We start from the raw sequence: 23,258 nt of genomic DNA on the forward strand, positions 1-23,258 counted from the left end.
GACCTGGTTATATATATCACCGTGTCTTGTTTATATATCACCATGACCTGGTTATCTATCACCGTGACCTGGTTATATATCATTGTGACCTGGTTATCTATCACCATGACCTGATTATCTATCACCGTGACCTGATTATATATCACTGTGACCTGGTTATATATCACCATAACCTGGTTTTATATCACCGTGACCTGGTCATATATCACCGTGACCTGGTTATATATCACCGTGACCTGGTTTTATATCACTGCGACCTGGTTATATATCACCGTGACCTGGTTTTATATCACTGCGACCTGGTTTTATGTCACTGTGACCTGGCTTTGTATCACTGTGACCTAGTTATATATCACCATGACCTGGTTATATATAACACCGTGTCATGGTTATATATCACCGTGACCTGGTTATATATCACTGTGACCTGGTTTTGTATCACTGTGACCTAGTTATATATCACCATGACCTGGTTATATATATATCACTGTGTCTTGGTTATATATCATCATGACCTGGTTATATATCACCGTGACCTGGTTATATATCTCCATGACCTGGTTTTGTATCACTGTGACCTAGTTATATATCACCGTGACCTGGTTATATATATCACCGTGTCTTGGTTATATATCACTGTGACCTGGTTATCTAGCACTGTGATCTGGTTATCTAGCACCGTGACCTGGTTATATATCACCATAACCTTGTTTTATATCACTGTGACCTGGTTATCTATCACCGTGACCTGGTTATATATCACTGTGACCTGGTTATATATCACCATGACCTGATTATCTATCACCGTGACCTGATTATATATCACTGTGACCTGGTTATTTATCACTGTGACCTGGTTTTATATCACTATGACCTTGTTATCTAGCACCGTGACCTGGTTATGTATCACCATAACCTGGTTTTATATCACTGTGACCTGGTTATCTATCACCGTGTCTTGGTTATATATCACTGTGATCTGGTTTTATATCACCGTGACCTGGTTATCTATTACTGTGACCTGGTTATATATCATTGTGACCTGGTTATCTATCACCGTGACCTGGTTTTATATCACTGTGATCTGGTTTTATATCACCGTGACCTGGTTATCTATTACTGTGACCTGGTTATATATCATTGTGACCTGGTTATCTGTCACTGTGACCTGGTTATATATCACTGTGACCTGGTTTTATATCACCGTGACCTGGTTAGCTATCACTGTGACCTGGTTTTATATCACTGTGACCTGGTTTTCTATCACTCTGGCCTGGTTATCTATCACCGTGACCTGGTTATACATCACTGTGACCTGGTTATACATCACCGTGATCTGTTTATCTATTACCGTGACCTGGTTTTGTATCACCGTCACCTGGTTATGTATCACCGTGACCTGGTTATCTATCACCATCACCTGGTTATGTATCACCGTGACCTGGTTTTATGTCACTGTGACATGGTTATCTATCACCGTGACCTGGTTTTGTATCACTGCGACCTGGTTTTATATCACCGGTGACCTGGTTATCCATCACCATGACCTGGTTATCTATCACCGTGACCTGGTTATATATCACTGTGACCTGGTTATATATCACCATGACCTGATTGTATATCACCGTGACCTGGTTTTATATCACCATGACATGGTTATCTATCACTGTGACCTGGTTATATATCACCGTGACCTGGTTTTATATCACCATGACATGGTTATCTATCACCGTGACCTGGTTATCTATCACCATGACCTGGTTATATATCACCGTGACCTGGTTATATATCACCGTGACCTGATTATATATCACTGTGATCTGATTATATATCACCGTGACCTGGTTATCTATCACCGTGACCTGGTTATTTATCTCCGTGACCTGGTTATCTATCACTGTGACCTAGTTATCTAGCACCGTGACCTGGTTATATATCACCATAACCTGGTTTTATATCACTGTGACCTGGTTATATTTCACCGTGACCTGGTTATGTATCACTGTGACCTGGCTTTGTATCACTGTGACCTAGTTATATATCATCATGACCTGGTTATATATATCACCGTGTCTTGTTTATATATCACCATGACCTGGTTATCTATCACCGTGACCTGGTTATATATCATTGTGACCTGGTTATCTATCACCATGACCTGATTATCTATCACCGTGACCTGATTATATATCACTGTGACCTGGTTATATATCACCATAACCTGGTTTTATATCACCGTGACCTGGTCATATATCACCGTGACCTGGTTATATATCACCGTGACCTGGTTTTATATCACTGCGACCTGGTTTTATGTCACTGTGACCTGGCTTTGTATCACTGTGACCTAGTTATATATCACCATGACCTGGTTATATATAACACCGTGTCATGGTTATATATCACTGTGACCTGGTTATATATCACCGTGACCTGGTTATATATCACTGTGACCTGGTTTTGTATCACTGTGACCTAGTTATATATCACCATGACCTGGTTATATATATATCACTGTGTCTTGGTTATATATCACCTTGACCTGGTTATATATCACCGTGACCTGGTTATATATCTCCATGACCTGGTTTTGTATCACTGTGACCTAGTTATATATCACCGTGACCTGGTTATATATATCACCGTGTCTTGGTTATATATCACTGTGACCTGGTTATCTAGCACTGTGATCTGGTTATCTAGCACCGTGACCTGGTTATATATCACCATAACCTTGTTTTATATCACTGTGACCTGGTTATCTATCACCGTGACCTGGTTATATATCACTGTGACCTGGTTATATATCACCATGACCTGATTATCTATCACCGTGACCTGATTATATATCACTGTGACCTGGTTATATATCACTGTGACCTGGTTTTATATCACTGTGACCTTGTTATCTAGCACCGTGACCTGGTTATGTATCACCATAACCTGGTTTTATATCACTGTGACCTGGTTATCTATCACCGTGTCTTGGTTATATATCACCATGACCTGGTTATATATCACCGTGACCTGGTTATATATCACTATGACCTGGGTATATATCACCGTGTCTTGGTTATATATCACCATGACCTGATTATCTATCACCGTGACCTGATTATATATCTCTGTGACCTGGTTATATATCACCATAACCTGGTTTTATATCACCGTGACCTGGTCATATATCACCGGGACCTGGTTATATATCACCGTGACCTGGTTTTATATCACTGCGACCTGGTTATATATCACCGTGACCTGGTTTTATATCACTGCGACCTGGTTTTATGTCACTGTGACCTGGCTTTGTATCACTGTGACCTAGTTATATATCACCATGACCTGGTTATATATAACACCGTGTCATGGTTATATATCACTGTGACCTGGTTATATATCACCGTGACCTGGTTATATATCACTGTGACCTGGTTTTGTATCACTGTGACCTAGTTATATATCACCATGACCTGGTTATATATATATCACTGTGTCTTGGTTATATATCACCTTGACCTGGTTATATATCACCGTGACCTGGTTATATATCTCCATGACCTGGTTTTGTATCACTGTGACCTAGTTATATATCACCGTGACCTGGTTATATATATCACCGTGTCTTGGTTATATATCACTGTGACCTGGTTATCTAGCACTGTGATCTGGTTATCTAGCACCGTGACCTGGTTATATATCACCATAACCTTGTTTTATATCACTGTGACCTGGTTATCTATCACCGTGACCTGGTTATATATCACTGTGACCTGGTTATATATCACCATGACCTGATTATCTATCACCGTGACCTGATTATATATCACTGTGACCTGGTTATATATCACTGTGACCTGGTTTTATATCACTGTGACCTTGTTATCTAGCACCGTGACCTGGTTATGTATCACCATAACCTGGTTTTATATCACTGTGACCTGGTTATCTATCACCGTGTCTTGGTTATATATCACCATGACCTGGTTATATATCACCGTGACCTGGTTATATATCACTATGACCTGGGTATATATCACCGTGTCTTGGTTATATATCACCATGACCTGATTATCTATCACCGTGACCTGATTATATATCACTGTGACCTGGTTATATATCACCATAACCTGGTTTTATATCACCGTGACCTGGTCATATATCACCGTGACCTGGTTATATATCACCGTGACCTGGTTTTATATCACTGCGACCTGGTTATATATCACCGTGACCTGGTTTTATATCACTGCGACCTGGTTTTATGTCACTGTGACCTGGCTTTGTATCACTGTGACCTAGTTATATATCACCATGACCTGGTTATATATAACACTGTGTCATGGTTATATATCACTGTGACCTGGTTATATATCACCGTGACCTGGTTATATATCACTGTGACCTGGTTTTGTATCACTGTGACCTAGTTATATATCACCATGACCTGGTTATATATATATCACTGTGTCTTGGTTATATATCACCTTGACCTGGTTATATATCACCGTGACCTGGTTATATATCTCCATGACCTGGTTTTGTATCACTGTGACCTAGTTATATATCACCGTGACCTGGTTATATATCACTATGACCTGGGTATATATCACCGTGTCTTGGTTATATATCACCATGACCTGGTTATATATCACCGTGACCTGGTTATATATCACTGTGACCTGGTTATCTATTTCCGTGACCTGGTTATATATCACCATAACCTGGTTTTATATCACTGTGACCTGGTTATATATCACTGTGACCTGGTTATCTATCACCGTGACCTGGTTATCTATCACTGTGTCCTGGTTATATATCACCGTGACCTGGTTTTATATCACCGTGACCTGGTTTTGTATCACCATGACCTGGTTATATATCACTGTGACCTGGTTATATATCATTGTGACCTGGTTATCTATCACTGTGACCTGGTTATATATCACTGTGACCTGGTTTTATATCACCGTGACCTGGTTAGCTATCACTGTGACCTGGTTTTATGTCACTGTGACCTGGTTTTCTATCACTCTGGCCTGGTTATCTATCACCGTGACCTGGTTATACATCACTGTGACCTGGTTATACATCACCGTGATCTGTTTATCTATTACCGTGACCTGGTTTTGTATCACCGTGACCTCGTTATCTATCACTGTGACCTGGTTATCTATCACTGTGACCTGGTTTTGTATCACCGTGACCTGGTTATATATCACTGTGACCTGGTTTTATATCACCGTGACCTGGTTATATATCACCGTGACCTGGTTTTGTATCACTCTGTCCTAGTTATATATCACCACGACCTGGTTATATATATCACCATGTCTTGATTATATATCACCATGACCTGGTTATCTATCACCGTGACCTGGTTATCTATCACCGTGACTTGGTTTTATATCACCGTGACCTGGTTATGTATCACCGTGACCTGGTTTTATATCACTGTGACATGGTTATCTATCACCGTGACCTGGTTATGTATCACCGTGACCTGGTTTTGTATCACTGTGACCTGGTTATATATCATCGTGATCTGTTTATCTATCACCGTGACCTGGTTTTGTATCACTGTGACCTGGTTTTATATCACCGTGACCTGGTTATCCATCACCATGACCTGGTTATATATCACTGTGACCTGGTTATATATCACCGTGACCTGGTTATCTATCACCGTGACCTCGTTATACATCATTGTGACCTGGTTATCTATCACTGTGACCTGGTTTTGTATCACTCTGACCTAGTTATATATCACCGTGTCTTGATTATATATCACCATGACCTGGTTATCTATCACTGTGACTTGGTTATCCATCACCGTGACTTGGTTTTATATCACCGTGACCTGGTTATCTATCACCGTGACCTGGTTTTGTATCACCGTGACCTGGTTATCTATCACCGTGACCTGGTTATATATCACCGTGACCTGATTATATATCACCGTGACCTGGTTATCTATCACCGTGACCTGGTTATCTATCTCCGTGACCTGGTTATCTATTACTGTGACCTGGTTATATATCATTGTGACCTGGTTTTATATCACCGTGACCTGGTTTTATATCACTGTGATCTGGTTTTATATCACCGTGACCTGGTTATCTATTACTGTGACCTGGTTATATATCATTGTGACCTGGTTATCTATCACTGTGACCTGGTTATATATCACTGTGACCTGGTTTTATATCACCGTGACCTGGTTAGCTATCACTGTGACCTGGTTTTATATCACTGTGACCTGGTTTTCTATCACTCTGGCCTGGTTATCTATCACCGTGACCTGGTTATATATCACTGTGACCTGGTTATATATCACCATGACCTGATTGTATATCACCGTGACCTGGTTTTATATCACCATGACATGGTTATCTATCACTGTGACCTGGTTATATATCACCGTGACCTGGTTTTATATCACCATGACATGGTTATCTATCACCGTGACCTGGTTATCTATCACCATGACCTGGTTATATATCACCGTGACCTGGTTATATATCACCGTGACCTGATTATATATCACTGTGATCTGATTATATATCACCGTGACCTGGTTATCTATCACCGTGACCTGGTTATTTATCTCCGTGACCTGGTTATCTATCACTGTGACCTGGTTATCTAGCACCGTGACCTGGTTATATATCACCATAACCTGGTTTTATATCACTGTGACCTGGTTATATTTCACCGTGACCTGGTTATATATCACTGTGACCTGGCTTTGTATCACTGTGACCTAGTTATATATCATCATGACGTAGTTATATATATCACCATGTCTTGTTTATATATCACCATGACCTGGTTATCTATCACCGTGACCTGGTTATATATCATTGTGACCTGGTTATCTATCACCATGACCTGATTATCTATCACCGTGACCTGATTATATATCACTGTGACCTGGTTATATATCACCATAACCTGGTTTTATATCACCGTGACCTGGTCATATATCACCGTGACCTGGTTATATATCACCGTGACCTGGTTTTATATCACTGCGACCTGGTTATATATCACCGTGACCTGGTTTTATATCACTGCGACCTGGTTTTATGTCACTGTGACCTGGCTTTGTATCACTGTGACCTAGTTATATATCACTGTGACCTGGTTATATATCACCGTAACCTGGTTATATATCACTGTGACCTGGTTTTGTATCACTGTGACCTAGTTATATATCACCATGACCTGGTTATATATATATCACTGTGTCTTGGTTATATATCACCATGACCTGGTTATATATCACCGTGACCTGGTTATATATCTCCATGACCTGGTTTTGTATCACTGTGACCTAGTTATATATCACCGTGACCTGGTTATATATATCACCGTGTCTTGGTTATATATCACTGTGACCTGGTTATCTAGCACTGTGATCTGGTTATCTAGCACCGTGACCTGGTTATATATCACCATAACCTTGTTTTATATCACTGTGACCTGGTTATCTATCACCGTGACCTGGTTATATATCACTGTGACCTGGTTATATATCACTGTGACCTGGTTTTATATCACTGTGACCTTGTTATCTAGCACCGTGACCTGGTTATGTATCACCATAACCTGGTTTTATATCACTGTGACCTGGTTATCTATCACCGTGTCTTGGTTATATATCACCATGACCTGGTTATATATCACCGTGAACTGGTTATATATCACTATGACCTGGGTATATATCACCGTGTCTTGGTTATATATCACCATGACCTGGTTATATATCACCGTAACCTGGTTATATATCACTGTGACCTGGTTATCTATTTCCGTGACCTGGTTATATATCACCATAACCTGGTTTTATATCACTGTGACCTGGTTATATATCACTGTGACCTGGTTATCTATCACCGTGACCTGGTTATCTATTACTGTGACCTGGTTATATATCACCGTGACCTGGTTTTATATCACCGTGACCTGGTTTTGTATCACCGTGACCTGGTTATATATCACTGTGACCTGGTTATCTATCACCGTGACCTGGTTATATATCACCATGACCTGATTATCTATCACCGTGACCTGGTTATATATCACTGTGACCTGGTTTTATATCACTGTGACCTGGTTATATATCACCGTGTCTTGGTTATATATCACCGTGTCTTGGTTATATATCACTGTGACCTGGTTATCTATCACCGTGACCTGGTTTTGTATCACCGTGACCTGGTTATATGTCACCTTGACCTGGTTTTATATCACCGTGAACTGGTTATCTATCTCCGTGACCTGGTTATCTATCTCTGTGACCTGGTTATCTATCACCGTGACCTGGTTATATATCACTGTGACCTGGTTATATATCACCATGACCTGATTATATATCACTGTGACCTGGTTATATATCACTGTGACCTGGTTTTAAATCACTGTGACCTTGTTATCTAGCATCGTGACCTGGTTATGTATCACAATAACCTGGTTATATATCACTGTGACCTGGTTTTATATCACTGTGACCTTGTTATCTAGCACCGTGACCTGGTTATATATCACCGTGACCTGGTTATGTATCACCATAACCTGGTTTTATATCACTGTGACCTGGGTATATATCACCGTGTCTTGGTTATATATCACTGTGACCTGGTTGTATATCACCATGACCTGATTATCTATCACTGTGACCTGGTTATCTATTTCCGTGACCTGGTTTTATATCACTATGACCTGGTTATATATCACTGTGACCTGGTTTTATATCACCGTGACCTGGTTATCTATTTCCGTGACCTGGTTATATATCACCATGACCTGATTATCTATAACCGTGACCTGATTATATATCACTGTGACCTGGTTATCTATCACTGTGACCTGGTTATCTATCACCGTGACCTGGTTATATATCACTGTGACCTGGTTATCTATCACCGTGACCTGGTTATCTATCACTGTGACCTGGTTATCTATTTCCGTGACCTGGTTATATATCACCATAACCTGGTTTTATATCACTGTGACCTGGTTATATATCACCGTGACCTGGTTATATATCACTGTGACCTGGTTTTGTATCACTGTGACCTAGTTATATATCACCATGACCTGGTTATATATATCACCGTGTCTTGGTTATATATCACTGTGACCTGGTTATCTAGCACCGTGACCTGGTTATATATCACCATAACCTGGTTATATATCACTGTGACCTGGTTTTGTATCACTGTGACCTAGTTATATATCAGCATGACCTGGTTATATATATCACTGTGTCTTGGTTATATATCACCAAGACCTGGTTATATATCTCCATGACCTGGTTATATATCTCCATGACCTGGTTTTGTATCACTGTGACCTAGTTATATATCACCGTGAACTGGTTATATATATCACCGTGTCTTGGTTATATATCACTGTGACCTGGTTATCTAGCACCGTGACCTGGTTATATATCACCATAACCTGGTTTTATATCACCGTGACCTGGTTATATATCACTGTGACCTGGTTATATATCGCCATGACCTGATTATAAATCACCATAACCTGGTTTTATATCACTGTGACCTGGTTATATATCACCGTGACCTGGTTATATATCCCTGTGACCTGGTTATCTGTTTCCGTGACCTGGTTATATATCACCATAAACTGGTTTTATATCTCCATGACCTGGTTTTGTATCACTGTGACCTGGTTTTGAATCACCGTGATCTGGTTATATATCACTGTGACCTGGTTATATATCACCATGACCTGATTATCTATAACCGTGACCTGATTATCTATCACCGTGACCTGATTATCTATCACCGTGACCTGGTTATCTAGCACTGTGACCTGGTTATCTAGCACTGTGACCTGGTTTTATATCACTGTGACCTTGTTATCTAGCACCGTGACCTGGTTATATATCACCGTGACCTGGTTATATATCACTGTGACCTGGTTATATATCATCGTGACCTGGTTATATATCACTGTGACCTGGTTATCTATTTCCGTGACCTGGTTATATATCACCATAACCTGGTTTTATATCTCCGTGACCTGGTTATCTATCTCTGTGACCTGGTTATCTAACACCGTGACCTGGTTTTGTATCACCGTGACCTGGTTTCGTATCACTGTGACCTGGGTATATATCACCGTGACCTGGTTATATATCACTGTGACCTGGTTATCTATCACCGTGACCTGGTTAATTATCACTGTGACCTGGTTATTTATCACTGTGACCTGGTTATATATCACCGTGACCTGATTATATATCACTGTGACCTGGTTATCTATCTCCGTGACCTGGTTATATATCACTGTGACCTGGTTATCTATCACCGTGACCTGGTTATCTATCACTGTGACCTGGTTATCTATTTCCGTGACCTGGTTATATATCACCATAACCTGGTTTTACATCACTGTGACCTGGTTATATATCACCGTGACCTGGTTATATATCACTGTGACCTGGTTTTGTATCACTGTGACCTAGTTATATATCAGCATGACCTGGTTATATATATCACCGTGACCTGGTTATATATCACTGTGACCTGGTTATCTATCTCCGTGACCTGGTTATATATCACTGTGACCTGGTTATCTATCACTGTGACCTGGTTATATATCACCGTGACCTGGTTATATATCACTGTGACCTGGTTTTGTATCACTGTGACCTGGTTATCTAGCACCGTGACCTGGTTATATATCACCGTAACCTGGTTATATATCACTGTGACCTGGTTTTGTATCACTGTGACCTAGTTATATATCAGCATGACCTGGTTATATATATCACCGTGACCTGGTTATATATCACCGTGACCTGGTTATATATCTCCATGACCTGGTTTTGTATCACTGTGACCTAGTTATATATCACCATGACCTGGTTATATATATCACCGTGTCTTGGTTATATATCACTGTGACCTGGTTATCTAGCACCGTGACCTGGTTATATATCACCGTAACCTGGTTATATTTCACTGTGACCTGGTTTTGTATCACTGTGACCTAGTTATATATCAGCATGACCTGGTTATATATATCACTGTGTCTTGGTTATATATCACCGTGACCTGGTTATATATCTCCATGACCTGGTTTTGTATCACTGTGACCTAGTTATATATCACCGTGACCTGGTTATATATATCACCGTGTCTTGGTTATATATCACTGTGACCTAGTTATATATCACCATGACCTGGTTATATATATCACCGTGTCTTGGTTATATATCACTGTGACCTGGTTATCTAGCACCGTGACCTGGTTATATGTCACCGTAACCTGGTTATATATCACTGTGACCTGGTTTTGTATCACTGTGACCTAGTTATATATCAGCATGACCTGGTTATATATATCACTGTGTCTTGGTTAAATATCACCGTGACCTGGTTATATATCACCGTGACCTGGTTATATATCTCCATGACCTGGTTTTGTATCACTGTGACCTAGTTATATATCACCGTGACCTGGTTATATATATCACCGTGTCTTGGTTATATATCACTGTGACCTGGTTATCTAGCACCGTGACCTGGTTATCTAGCACCGTGACCTGGTTTTATATCACTGTGACCTGGTTATCTATCACCGTGACCTGGTTATATATCACCGTGACCTGGTTATATATATCACCGTGTCTTGGTTATATATCACTGTGACCTGGTTATCTAGCACCGTGACCTGGTTATCTAGCACCATAACCTGGTTTTATATCACTGTGACCTAGTTATATATCACCATGACCTGATTATCTATCACCGTGACCTGATTATCTATCACCGTGACCTGATTATAAATCACTGTGACCTGGTTATCTAGCACTGTGACCTAGTTTTATATCACTGTGACCTGGTTATCTATTTCCGTGACCTGGTTATGTATCACTGTGACCTGGTTATCTATTTCCGTGACCTGGTTATATATCACCATGACCTGGTTATATATCACCGTGACCTGGTTATATATCACTGTGACCTGGTTATCTATCACCGTGACCTGGTTATCTATCACTGTGACCTGGTTATCTATTTCCGTGACCTGGTTATATATCACCGTGACCTGGTTATCTATCACCGTGACCTGGTTTTGTATCACTGTGACCTGGTTATATTTCACTGTGTCCGCCCCAATCCCAACCTCCCCCCGCCCCCCCATCAAATTCCCAAATTCAAAACAGAGATCAGAAAGGGATTGGGAAACCTGGGTCTGTGTGAGGCTGAATGGATCAGTCAAACTGTACGGTATCCATGGAGCTGTGGATGTACAATACCCCCCCCCACCCCCCCAGGAGAGACAGCGCAGTGTGAAGCCCTGTAACACCCCTCCCCACACTGCATACCTGGTTGGTTTTTCTGGTTAAAGTAATCCCTGAGCCGATCTGTGGCACGGTATGTCTCTTCATTCGGATAAACCCACGACCCAATCCACACACTGGGCTCGTACGCCCGTGTCTGTTGGGAGAGAATACAGTCAGAACATTACTTCAGTGACTCAGACAACACCCCGTTAACCCAATCATCCGGGACACAGGCACTGGACAGGGAAAATACACTCACTATTAACCCAATACTCACCACCCTCCAAGTCCAAAGTGTTGGATGGATTCACATGTCACTCCGAGAAATAATGTCATTTATTGCTGTGATATCGCCAGGCATTTATCGCCCCTTTCCCTTGTTGCCCCCCTCCCCTCCTTCTTGCTGAACTGGTGCAGTCAAAGTGCTGTGGGTAGACTGACCAATGCTGTTACCAGAGGACGAATGGTCGAGCGATTTGGGGGGGGGGGGGGGGGGGGGGGGGGGGGGGGGGGGGGGAGAAATAGCAATGTTCTTCCCGGCTCATCCTTGCAATGGACAGACAGATCAAGGGATCTCCCTATGACCTCTGTCTGAGAGTGTGGGGGGGGGGGGGGGGGGGAGAGGGTCACTCGAGGGGTTAGGGTCTGGAGTGTACTGTCTGAGAGTGTGGGGGGGGAGGGGAGAGGGTCACTCAAGGGGTTAGGGTCTGGAGTGTACTATCTGAGAGTGTGGGGGGAGGGAGGGTCACTCGAGGGTTTAGGGTCTGGAGTGTCCTGTCTGAGAGTGTTGGGGGAGGGAAGGTTCACTCGAGGGGTTAGGGTCTGGAGTGTACTGTGTGAGAGTGTGAGGGAGGGGGAGGGTCACTCGAGGGGTTAGGGTCTGGGGTGTACTGTCTGAGAGTGTAGGGGGAGGGAAGGTTCACTCGAGGGGTTAGGGTCTGGAGTGTACTGTCTGAGGGGGGGAGGGGGGGGGGGAAGGGGGAGGGTCACTCGAGGGGTTAGGGTCTGGAGTGTACTGTCTGAGAGTGTGGGGGGGAGGGGGAGGGTCACTCGAGGGGTTAGGGTCTGGGGTGTACTGTCTGAGAGTGTTGGGGGAGGGAGAGGTTCACTCGAGGGGTTAGGGTCTGGAGTGTACTGTGTGAGAGTGTGAGGGAGGGGGAGGGTCACTCGAGGGGTTAGGGTCTGGGGTGTACTGTCTGAGAGTGTAGGGGGAGGGAAGGTTCACTCGAGGGGTTAGGGTCTGGAGTGTACTGTCTGAGAGTGTGGGGGAAGGGGGAGGGTCACTCGAGGGGTTAGGGTCTGGAGTGTACTGTCTGAGAGTGTGGGGGGGAGGGGGAGGGTCACTCGAGGGGTTAGGGTCTGGAGTTTACTGTCTGAGAGTGTGGGGGAAAGGGGGAGGGTCACTCGAGGGGTTAGGGTCTGGAGTTTACTGTCTGAGAGTGTGGGGGGGAGGGGGTTTCACCATTGGGTGTGTTCGGGTTTGTGTGCGTGTGGCGGTGTAACTATTTACCAGGCTGTGTGGAAACAGTTTGCGGTGAGGGGGGTGAGGGGGTGGGGGGTGGTGTCGGTCATTGATGAGTTAACACTGGATGAACAATGGTTTGGTTTTCTCTCTGATGGTGAACACATGAACAGAGCTGGGTTTCCCCGTGTGAGGGCTCTGCCGAACCTGCCGAGGGATTACCTCGTATTCAGAATCCCGGCAGATGGTTATGAAGGAGTAGCACTCATCACCTTCCGCACAGAAGTATGGTCTCCTGACCCTGCAAGAGGTAACACACATCCCTGAACCGTTAGTGAGAGCTGAGGCGAATCCACCCTGTCTACCTCCAGGTCAGGATCTCCGGGGAGTGGGGGGGGGGGACCTTCAGCACCGACTCAAACCCCAGGAAAACAATCCCTCCCAAGAAAATACCGACCCCCCCCTACCTCCTCGGCATCGATCAGGAATGGCCATGGGCGGAGACAGGGGGGGGAGGCCTGAGGAAGACTTGGTAACGACAGATCTACAGAAGATTTGTGGGAATTGGGAATGTCCTCTCTGTCGCTCCAGCAAAGAGAGATGGGTTGTACAAGGGGAGGGGATCAGGCAATCTCACTGTCCCAATAATCCACTGGACTGGGAATGTTACTGGTCCAGTAACACAGTGTTCTGGTTATGTTACTGGTCCAGTAACACAGTGAACTGGTTATGTTACTGGTCCAGTAACACAGTGAACTGGTTATGTTACTGGTCCAGTAACACAGCGTACTGGTAATGTTACTGGTCCAGTAACACAGTGTACTGGTTATGTTACTGGTCCAGTAACACAGTGAACTGGTTATGTTACTGGTCCAGTAACACAGCGAACTGGTTATGTTACTGGTCCAGTAACACAGCGTACTGGTAATGTTACTGGTCCAGTAACACAGTGTACTGGTTATGTTACTGGTCCAGTAACACAGAGTACTGGTTATGTTACTGGTCCAGTAACACAGTGTACTGGTTATGTTACTGGTCCAGTAACACAGTGAACTGGTTATGTTACTGGTCCAGTAACACAGTGTACTGGTTATGTTACTGGGAGGGAGTTGCTTTGGGGAATCCTCGATGTGACTCCAGACCCCATGAGATCTCATGGCCTCAGATTAAAGACGGACAAGGAGACCTCCTGCCGTTGACTACCCTACCACCCTCCCTCGGCTGATCCACCCTCCCTTGGCCATGGGAAATTGTCCCATAGTGCCCAGGGATGTGTAGGTTAGGGTGGATTGGCCATGGGAAATTGTCCCATAGTGCCCAGGTTTGTGCAGGTTAGGGTGGATTGGTCATGGGAAATTGTCCCATAGTGCCCAGAGATGTGCAGGTTAGGGTGGATTGGCCATGGGAAATTGTCCCATAGTGCCCAGGTTTGTGCAGGTTAGGGTGGATTGGTCATGGGAAATTGTCCCATAGTGCCCAGGGATGTGCAGGTTAGGGTGGATTGGCCATGGGAAATTGTCCCATAGTGCCCAGGGATGTGTAGGTTAGGGTGGATTGGCCATGGGAAATTGTCCCATTGTGCCCAGGGATGTGCAGGTTAGGGTGGATTGGCCATGGGAAATTGTCCCATAGTGTCCCAGGGATGTGCAGGTTAGGGTGGATTGGCCATGGGAAATTGTCCCATAGTGCCCAGGGATGTGTAGGTTAGGGTGGATTGGCCATGGGAAATTGTCCCATAGTGCCCAGGGATGTGCAGGTTAGGGTGGATTGGCCATGGGAAATTGTCCCATAGTGCCCAGGGATGTATAGGTTAGGGTGGATTGGCCATGGGAAATTGTCCCATAGTGCCCAGGGATGTGCAGGTTAGGGTGGATTGGCCGTGGGAAATTGTCCCATAGTGCCCAGGGATGTATAGGTTAGGGTGGATTGGCCATGGGAAATTGTCCCATAGTGTCCAGGGATGTACAGGTTAGGGTGGATTGGCCATGGGAAATTGTCCCATAGTGCCCAGGGATGTGCAGGTTAGGGTGGATTGGCCCTGGGAAATTGTCCCATAGTGCCCAGGGATGTGCAGGTTAGGATGGATTGGTCATGGGAAATTGTCCCATAGTCCCCAGGGATGTGCAGGTTAGAGTGGATTGGCCATGGGAAATTGTCCCATAGTGCCCAGGGATGTGCAGGTTAGGGTGGATTGTCCATGGGAAATTGTCCCATAGTGTCCAGGGATGTATAGGTTAGGGTGGATTGGCCATGGGAAATTGTCCCATAGTGCCCCAGGGATGTGTAGGTTAGGGTGGATTGGCCATGGGAAATTGTCCCATAGTGCCCAGAGATATACAGGTTAGGGTGGATTGGCCATGGGAAATTGTCCCATAGTGCCCCAGGGATGTGTAGGTTAGGGTGGATTGGCCATGGGAAATTGTCCCATAGTGCCCAGCGATGTACAGGTTAGGGTGGATTGGCCGTGGGAAATTGTCCCATAGTGCCCAGGGATGTGCAGGTTAGGGTGGATTGGCCATGGGAAATTGCCCATAGTGTCCCAGGGATGTGCAGGTTAGGGTGGATTGGCCATGGGAAATTGTCCCATAGTGTCCCAGGGATGTGCAGGTTAGGGGGGATTGGCCATGGGAAATTGTCCCATAGTGTCCCAGGGATGTGCACGTTAGGGTGGATTGGCCGTGGGGAATGCAGGGTGACTCAATTAGGGAGATGCTCTTAGTCGGGTCGATGTGGACTTGATGGGCCGAATGATCTGCTTACCCCAGTTCTCTGTGTCTCCTCCCGGAGCTTCCCGCCTGCTTTGAAGTTTTCCACATCTCACACAAGGAACTGTCTCAGACGGTTTGTGACATGTTAGTCAACACATCACTGCGTTTACCGGGTTACCAGAAAGGGCAGTTACCCATCAATCTCACTCCTTTGTGATACCGTTCCCACCATCCCTGTATCTCCCAGAGAATACTGAATGGCCTGGACAGGGTGGATGTTGGGAAGGTGTTTCCATCGCTAGGAGAGACTGGGACCCCAGGGCACAGCCTTAGAGTAAAGGGAAGGCCTTTGAGAATGGAGAGAAGGAGAAACTTCTCCAGCCAGAGAGTGGGGAACCGATGGGATTCATTACCACAGAAGGTTGGGGAGGCCAGGGCAGTGAGGATATTTAAGACTGAGGGAGATAGGTTCTTGGGTATCAAGAGGGTCAAGAGTTATAGGGAGAAAGCGGGAGAATGGGGTTGTGAAACTTATCAGCCATGATTGAATGGTGGAGCAGGCTGGATGGGCTGAATGGCCTAATTCCTGCTCCTATGCCGTACGGTCTGACGGAATCCTTCCCCTCTTTCTCCAGCTCTTGTGATGATGCCTTACATGTGCACGGATCTCTCCTTCCATTGGCTAATTCCAACAAGAAAAATATCGTTCCTACCGTTGGGCCAGAACACCTTGAGCCAGTAAAACCAGCAGCAAGACTGGAAACATCTCACGTAATCCCTCAGGACCTGGAGAACAGAGGAGGAAGGAACACTGGGTTAGCACCAAACCTTCACCGACCAGGAAGGACGTTGTGAAACTTGAAAGCGTTCAGAAAAGGATGTTGCCAGGGTTTGAGCTACAGGGAGAGAATGAAGAGATTGGGACTGTTTTCCCTGGAGTGTCGGAGGCTGAGGGGTGACCTTATGGAGATTTATAAAATCATGAGGGGCAGGGATAGGATAAATAGGGAAAGTCTTTTCCCTGGGGTCGGGGAGTCCAGAACTAGAGGGGCATAGGTTTAGGGTGAGAGGGGAAAGATTTAAAAGAGACCTAAGGGACAACTTTTCACCCAGAGGGGTGGTACGTGTGTGGAATGAGCTGCCAGAGGATGTGGTGGAGGCTGGTACAATTACAACATTTAAAAGGCATCTGGATGGGTATATGAATAGGAAGGGTTTGGGGGGATATGGGCCGGGTGCTGGCAGGTGGGACTAGATTGGGTTGGGATATCTGGGATAGTATGGACGGGTTGGACCGAAGGGTCTGTATCCGTGCTGTACATCTCTCGGACTCTATCCCTCTGATAACCATTCCCAATTCACTTCCACCTTCACGTCCTCATTCCACTCCAATCTTCCTTTCGTCAGAGACTCGATGGACTGGGGGACGGGGGGTGGGGGGGGGGGGGGGTCACTCACTGGAATTTTGAATAACGAGATGGAGATCTCACGGAAACCTATAAAATCCTGATGGGACTGGGTCGGCTCGGTGCAGGAAGAATGTTCCCGATGTTGGAAAAGCCCAGAGCTAGGGGTCACAGTCTAAGAGTAAGAGGAAGGCCATTCGGGACAGAGATGAGAAAGAATCTCTTCACTCGGGAGTTGTGAACCTGAGGAATTCTCTCCCACAGGAAACTGTTGGAGCCAGTTCATTGGATAGAGGGAGCTGGACGTGGGCCTTGCAGCTAAGGGGATTGGGGATTGGGGATTGGGAGGGGGCGTTGGGGGGGAGGGTGGGGGTAGGATACTGAGATTGCACCATGCTGAATGGTGGGGCAGGTTTGAGAGGCCGAATGGCCTCCTCCCACTTCACCAAAGCCAGCTCCACGTCGCATCTCCCTCAGGATCGAACCCCCACCCTCCAGCGCTGCTGTTCCTGTCTCCGGATTTCGGTCCCTGTACTCTCAGGCTGAATTGTTGAGGAGATTACCATCGGCCTCTGGTATCAACTCACACAGTCCAAGGACTCTTACAGTACAGCACAAGGCCATTCAGCCCATCGTTCCTGCACTGGTTCTATCCCCCAGGGCCCAATCTCCTGCCCTTCCCACCCCTATCCCCACCCCCCCCATTTCTCTCCTCTGGAATGCCTCAGTTGAACCTCCCTCCCCCCCCCCTCCATTCCCAGGCAGTACATTCCACACCCTCACTACCCCCTGAGTGAGAAACTCTCTCCCTCACTTCACCCTCCCTCCATTTGTACATCCCTTTAAATCTACCCCCCTCTCGTTCCTGTTCCTTTTCCGAGTGGGACCAGCTTCTCCCTCTCTCCTCTGTCCAGGCCCCCTCCCCACTCGGGATTTTGAAAACCTCTCTCAGATCTCCCTCTCCCAGCCCCCTTCCCTCCCAGAGAGAACACTCCCACCCTCTTCAATCTCTCCTCATCGCTGACCTTTCCCCATCCCTGGATCCGTTCCTGTAAATTGTTCCTGCTCTCTTTCCGACGCGTTCCCCATCTTTCCGATAATGTGGGGCCCAAACCTGGACACAATACTCCAGCTGGGGTCTAACAAGGGGCTGGGACACGTTCAGCATCAGCCCCTTGCTCTGGGACTCTGTGTGTCCCTGTTAATAAACCCGAGGACACTGTGTGCTTTATTCACTGCCCCCCTCTACCTGTCCCACCACCTTCAATGATCGGTGCACATTTACCCCCAGCTCCCCCTTGCTCCTGCCCCACCCCCTGTAGAATTGCCCACCCTCCCATTTTATATTGACTCTCGATGCCCTTCCCACAAACTGCATCACCTCCCACTTCCCTGCTCTGAACCCCATCTGCCCCCCTCTCCCCCCCCCCCCACCCCCCCACCTTTGTCTCTCCTCACTCCCCCCAACTTGTCAATGTCCTTTTGGCATTGTCCTTCCTCACTTTTTATAGTTCTTTCCATCGAGTCACAGAGATGTACAGCACGGAAACAGACCCTTCAGCCCAACCCGTCCATACTATCCCAGATATCCCAACCCAATCTAGTCCCACCTGCCAGCACCCGACCCATATCCCCCCAAACCCTTCCTATTCATATACCCATCCAGATGCCTCTTAAATGCTGTAATTGTACCAGCCTCCACCACATCCTCTGGCAGCTCATTCCATACACGTACCACCCTCTGGGTGTAAAAATGTTTCGCATCAGCCGCAAATTTGGAACTATCCCCTGCACAGCAAGATCCCGGTCATTAATAAATATCAGGAAAAGCAACACTGGTCCCTGGGGAACTCGTCCACGTTCCTTCCTGGAGCCTGGAATCTATCAGTTGATGTTTACTGTCTGTCTCCCATCACTCAGACAATCTCGTATCTCTGTCCATCTGAGTCCACCTCGCAAGGAAGTTCCCTCACAGTTCTGTCACGTGGCTGTCGATTGTTGGATGGAATGTTTTCCACGTACACCACATCTACAACCTTACCCCCCCCCCCCTCTGGGAAATGTCCCCCCGTAGGAATCCTCAACTACTCACCTGTGTCCACGTGCTTGTTAATTTAATCCAAAGTGGTTCCTCCTGGGACAGTCCCACAGCACCGTGACTAGGCTGACAGCTCTGTGATTGTAGGGACTATCTCTGCAGCCTTTCCTGAACAAGTCTGGAGTATTTGCAGTTCTCCTGCCACCTCTGTCCCTGCCAGTGAAGACTGAAGCCTGACACTTGTCTCTTGTGCTGTCTACATTCACCAGGTCAACACCACAATGACTGGAGTGACCTTGTTCACAAATACTGAAAAGCACAGAGCGTTTGCAGAGTGTGCACTTGTTGTGGTGTCTCGCTGAGGAACACAGCTCTCTGTGTCCTTATCATCTTCCCCACCCCACCTTTCTATTATATCATTAGTGGGGAAGTTGACAGACACACAGCAGGGTGTATGCTGGGGTTTCTCCGAAATATCTCATTAGTTCACTACACAGTGACCACAAGTCATTTGTCAGCACTTACTGTCTGTCCCAGTACTGGATGTGTCAAGTTGCTCAATGTAATCACAGTCACAAGTCACACTACTTGCTGGAGAAATTCGGCAGGTCTGGCAGCCTCTGTGGAGGGAGAGACCAGGGACGGGTACCATTTCGAGTCCAGTTCTGAAGATGGGTCGTACTGCACTCGAAATGTTAACTCTGTTTATCTCTCTCTCTCTCTCTCTCTCTCTCCCCCCCACAGATGGAACCACATAGTCATACAGCACAGAATCAGACCCTTCGGCCCAACCAGTCCATGCCGACCATAATCCCAAATGAATCTAGTCCCACCTGCCTGCTCCTGGTCCATATCCCTCCAAACCTTTCCCATTCATGTACCTATCCAGAAGACTTTTCAACATTGCACATCCACCACGACCTCAGGCAGTTCATTCCACACATGGACCACTCTCTGTGTAAAGATGTTGACTGTCATGTCTCTTTTATATCTTTCCCCTCTCACCCTAAACCTATGCCCCTCTAGTTCTGGACTCCCTGACCCTAGGGAAAAGACTTTCTCTATTTACCCTATCCATGGCCCTCATAATTTTGCAAACCTCTATAAGGTCACCCCTCAGCCTCCGACGCTCCAGGGAAAACAGCCCCAGCCTGTTCAGCCTCTCCCTGTAGCTCAGATCCTCCAACCCTGGCAACATCCTTGTAAATCTTCTGAACCCTTTCAAGTTTCACAACATTTTTTCTGATAGGAAAGAGATCAGAATTGCACACAATATTCCAACAGTGGTCTAACCAATGTCCTGTACAGCCGCAACATGACCTCCCAACTCCTGTACTCGATACTCTGACCAATAAAGGAAAGCATACCAAACGCCTTCTTCACTATCCTATCTACCTGCGACTCCACTTTCAAGGAGCTATGAACCTGCACTCCAAGGTCTCTTTGTTCAGCAACACTCCCTAGGACCTTACCATTAAGTGTAGAAAGTCCTGCTAAGATTTGCTTTCCCAAAACGCAGCACATTGCATTTATCTGAATAAACTCCATCTGCGTTTGTGTGTAGCCAATTCAGGATTTTTTTTTTCATTCCCGGCTGGATCCTCATCTCTGTGCCAAATGGCAGACCTCAGTATCCCTGACAGTGACCCCCTGGCACAGGGCTCCCCCCCCATCTCCCCGGTCATGGGGACATCCCTCTCCTGTGTTATCCCTGTTGGAATTTTACAGGTTCCCGTGAGATTTCTCCACCACTTCCCCCACCCCCCCCCCCCCCCCCCCCCTCCACCCCCACAACGTCTCATTCTCCAGAAATCCAACCCATTCAGGTGTGAGTCAAATTGAATTCCCGTCTGGATAACCAGATCCCTAGGGGGGAGGAGTGGGGGTCTGGTTCGAAGTGTTGACACCACCCTCTGGCAGAGCGTTCACAGACGCTGAGTCAGCTGGAGAGTGTAATGTCAGCAGTGAACACAGACAGGGTTCGAGCTGGAGGCTGGGGGGGGGGATCAGTGGGAGGGGGAGAGATTGGGTGATACTACCCCTTTGTAGGAGTAATCATTCTGCCCTGTCCCACCTCCCCCCCCCCCCAGCCAGCGTCCAGCCCGGAGATATCGCTCGGTGTTTGGGGGGGGAGGAGAGAGAGGGTGTTCAGACACACTCCATTCTCTACTCCCTGCCCCCCTCTGTCTGAACTGGAAACCGGGCTGACATTCCTGTGGTGACTGTGTTCAGAGGGTGTCAGACTAGAATCTTCCCTTCCCCTGTTCCTGTCAGGGAACTGTCACTGTGTGATGGAGTCACCCCCCCCCCTCCACCCTGTCTCAGTCAAGCTGTATTCTCAGACTGGGGTGGTTATCTGAGGGTACACTACTCTCTGACACTCCCAGAACTGACACAGCCAAAGACCTTCACCAGAACACACCGCAGTCCCCCACACCCACCAGCACCGAGACACACCTTCACCCATCCTGCTACAAGGAGAGAGAGTATCCCAGTTCACCCGTACGTGTCTGAGTGTGAGTGTGTGTGTGAGTGTGTGTGACTGAGAGAGTGCATGTGTGAGAGAGAGTGTGTGTGTGAGAGAGAGTGTGGGTGGGTGTGAGTGAGTGTTAGTGAGTGTGTGTGGGTGTGTGAGAGTGTCTGTGAGTGTGGGGGTGTGTGTGTGTGCGTGTGTGCGTGTGTGTGTGACTGAGAGAGTGTGGGTGGGTGTGAGTGAGTGTTAGTGAGTGTGTGTGGGTGTGTGAGAGTGTCTGTGTGTGTGGGTGTGTGAGTGTATGTGCATGTGAGAGAGAGAGTGTGGGTGGGTGTGAGTGAGTGTTAGTGAGTGTGTGTGGGTGTGTGAGAGTGTCTGTGAGTGTGGGTGTGTGAGTGTATGTGCATGTGAGAGAGAGAGAGTGTGTGTGGGTGGGTGTGTGGGTGTGAGTGAGTGTGAGAGAGAGAGTGTGTGTGGGTGGGTGTGTGAGTGTTAGTGAGTGTGTGTGGGTGTGTGAGTGTGCGTGCATGTGAGAGAGAGTGTGTGGGTCTGTGTGTGAGTGTGTGTGCATGTGAGAGAGTGTGTGTGGGTGGGTGTGAGTGTGAGAGTGTGTGTGTGAGTGTATGTGTGGGAGTGTGAGATTGTCTGTTGTGTGTCTGTGTGGTTGTGTGAGAGTGAGTGTGCGTGTGGTGTGTGAGTGTGTGAGTGAATGTGGGTGTGAGAGTGAGTGTATGTGGGTGTGTGAGAGTGAGTGTGTGTATGTGTGAGTGTGTGTGTGTGCATGTGAGAGAGAGAGTGTGTGTGTGGGGTGTGACTGTGTGTGTGTGTGTGTGTGTGTGTGGGGTGTGA

The 23,258-nt window shown here is 46.4% G+C and overlaps 2 protein-coding genes across 4 annotated transcripts in view; both read right to left on the minus strand.

Moving 5' to 3' along the window:
- LOC140454978 (heme-binding protein 2-like) overlaps positions 1–20,281 on the minus strand; it is a 44,199-nt gene extending 23,918 nt beyond the window's left edge. The window contains exons 1-4 of the mRNA XM_072549653.1: positions 19,991–20,281; positions 17,206–17,278; positions 14,007–14,085; positions 12,365–12,476 (exon numbers count right to left, since the gene is read on the minus strand). Of these exons, the coding sequence (XP_072405754.1) occupies positions 12,365–12,476; positions 14,007–14,085; positions 17,206–17,258 (244 nt within the window). The 5' untranslated portion in view covers positions 17,259–17,278; positions 19,991–20,281. The remainder of the gene's footprint in view (positions 1–12,364; positions 12,477–14,006; positions 14,086–17,205; positions 17,279–19,990) is intronic.
- LOC140455173 (uncharacterized) overlaps positions 1–23,258 on the minus strand; it is a 459,457-nt gene that overhangs the window by 348,230 nt on the left and 87,969 nt on the right. The window lies entirely within an intron of this gene.

Source organism: Chiloscyllium punctatum, chromosome 30 (genome assembly GCF_047496795.1).
Source record: "Chiloscyllium punctatum isolate Juve2018m chromosome 30, sChiPun1.3, whole genome shotgun sequence".
NCBI lineage: Eukaryota > Metazoa > Chordata > Chondrichthyes > Orectolobiformes > Hemiscylliidae > Chiloscyllium > Chiloscyllium punctatum.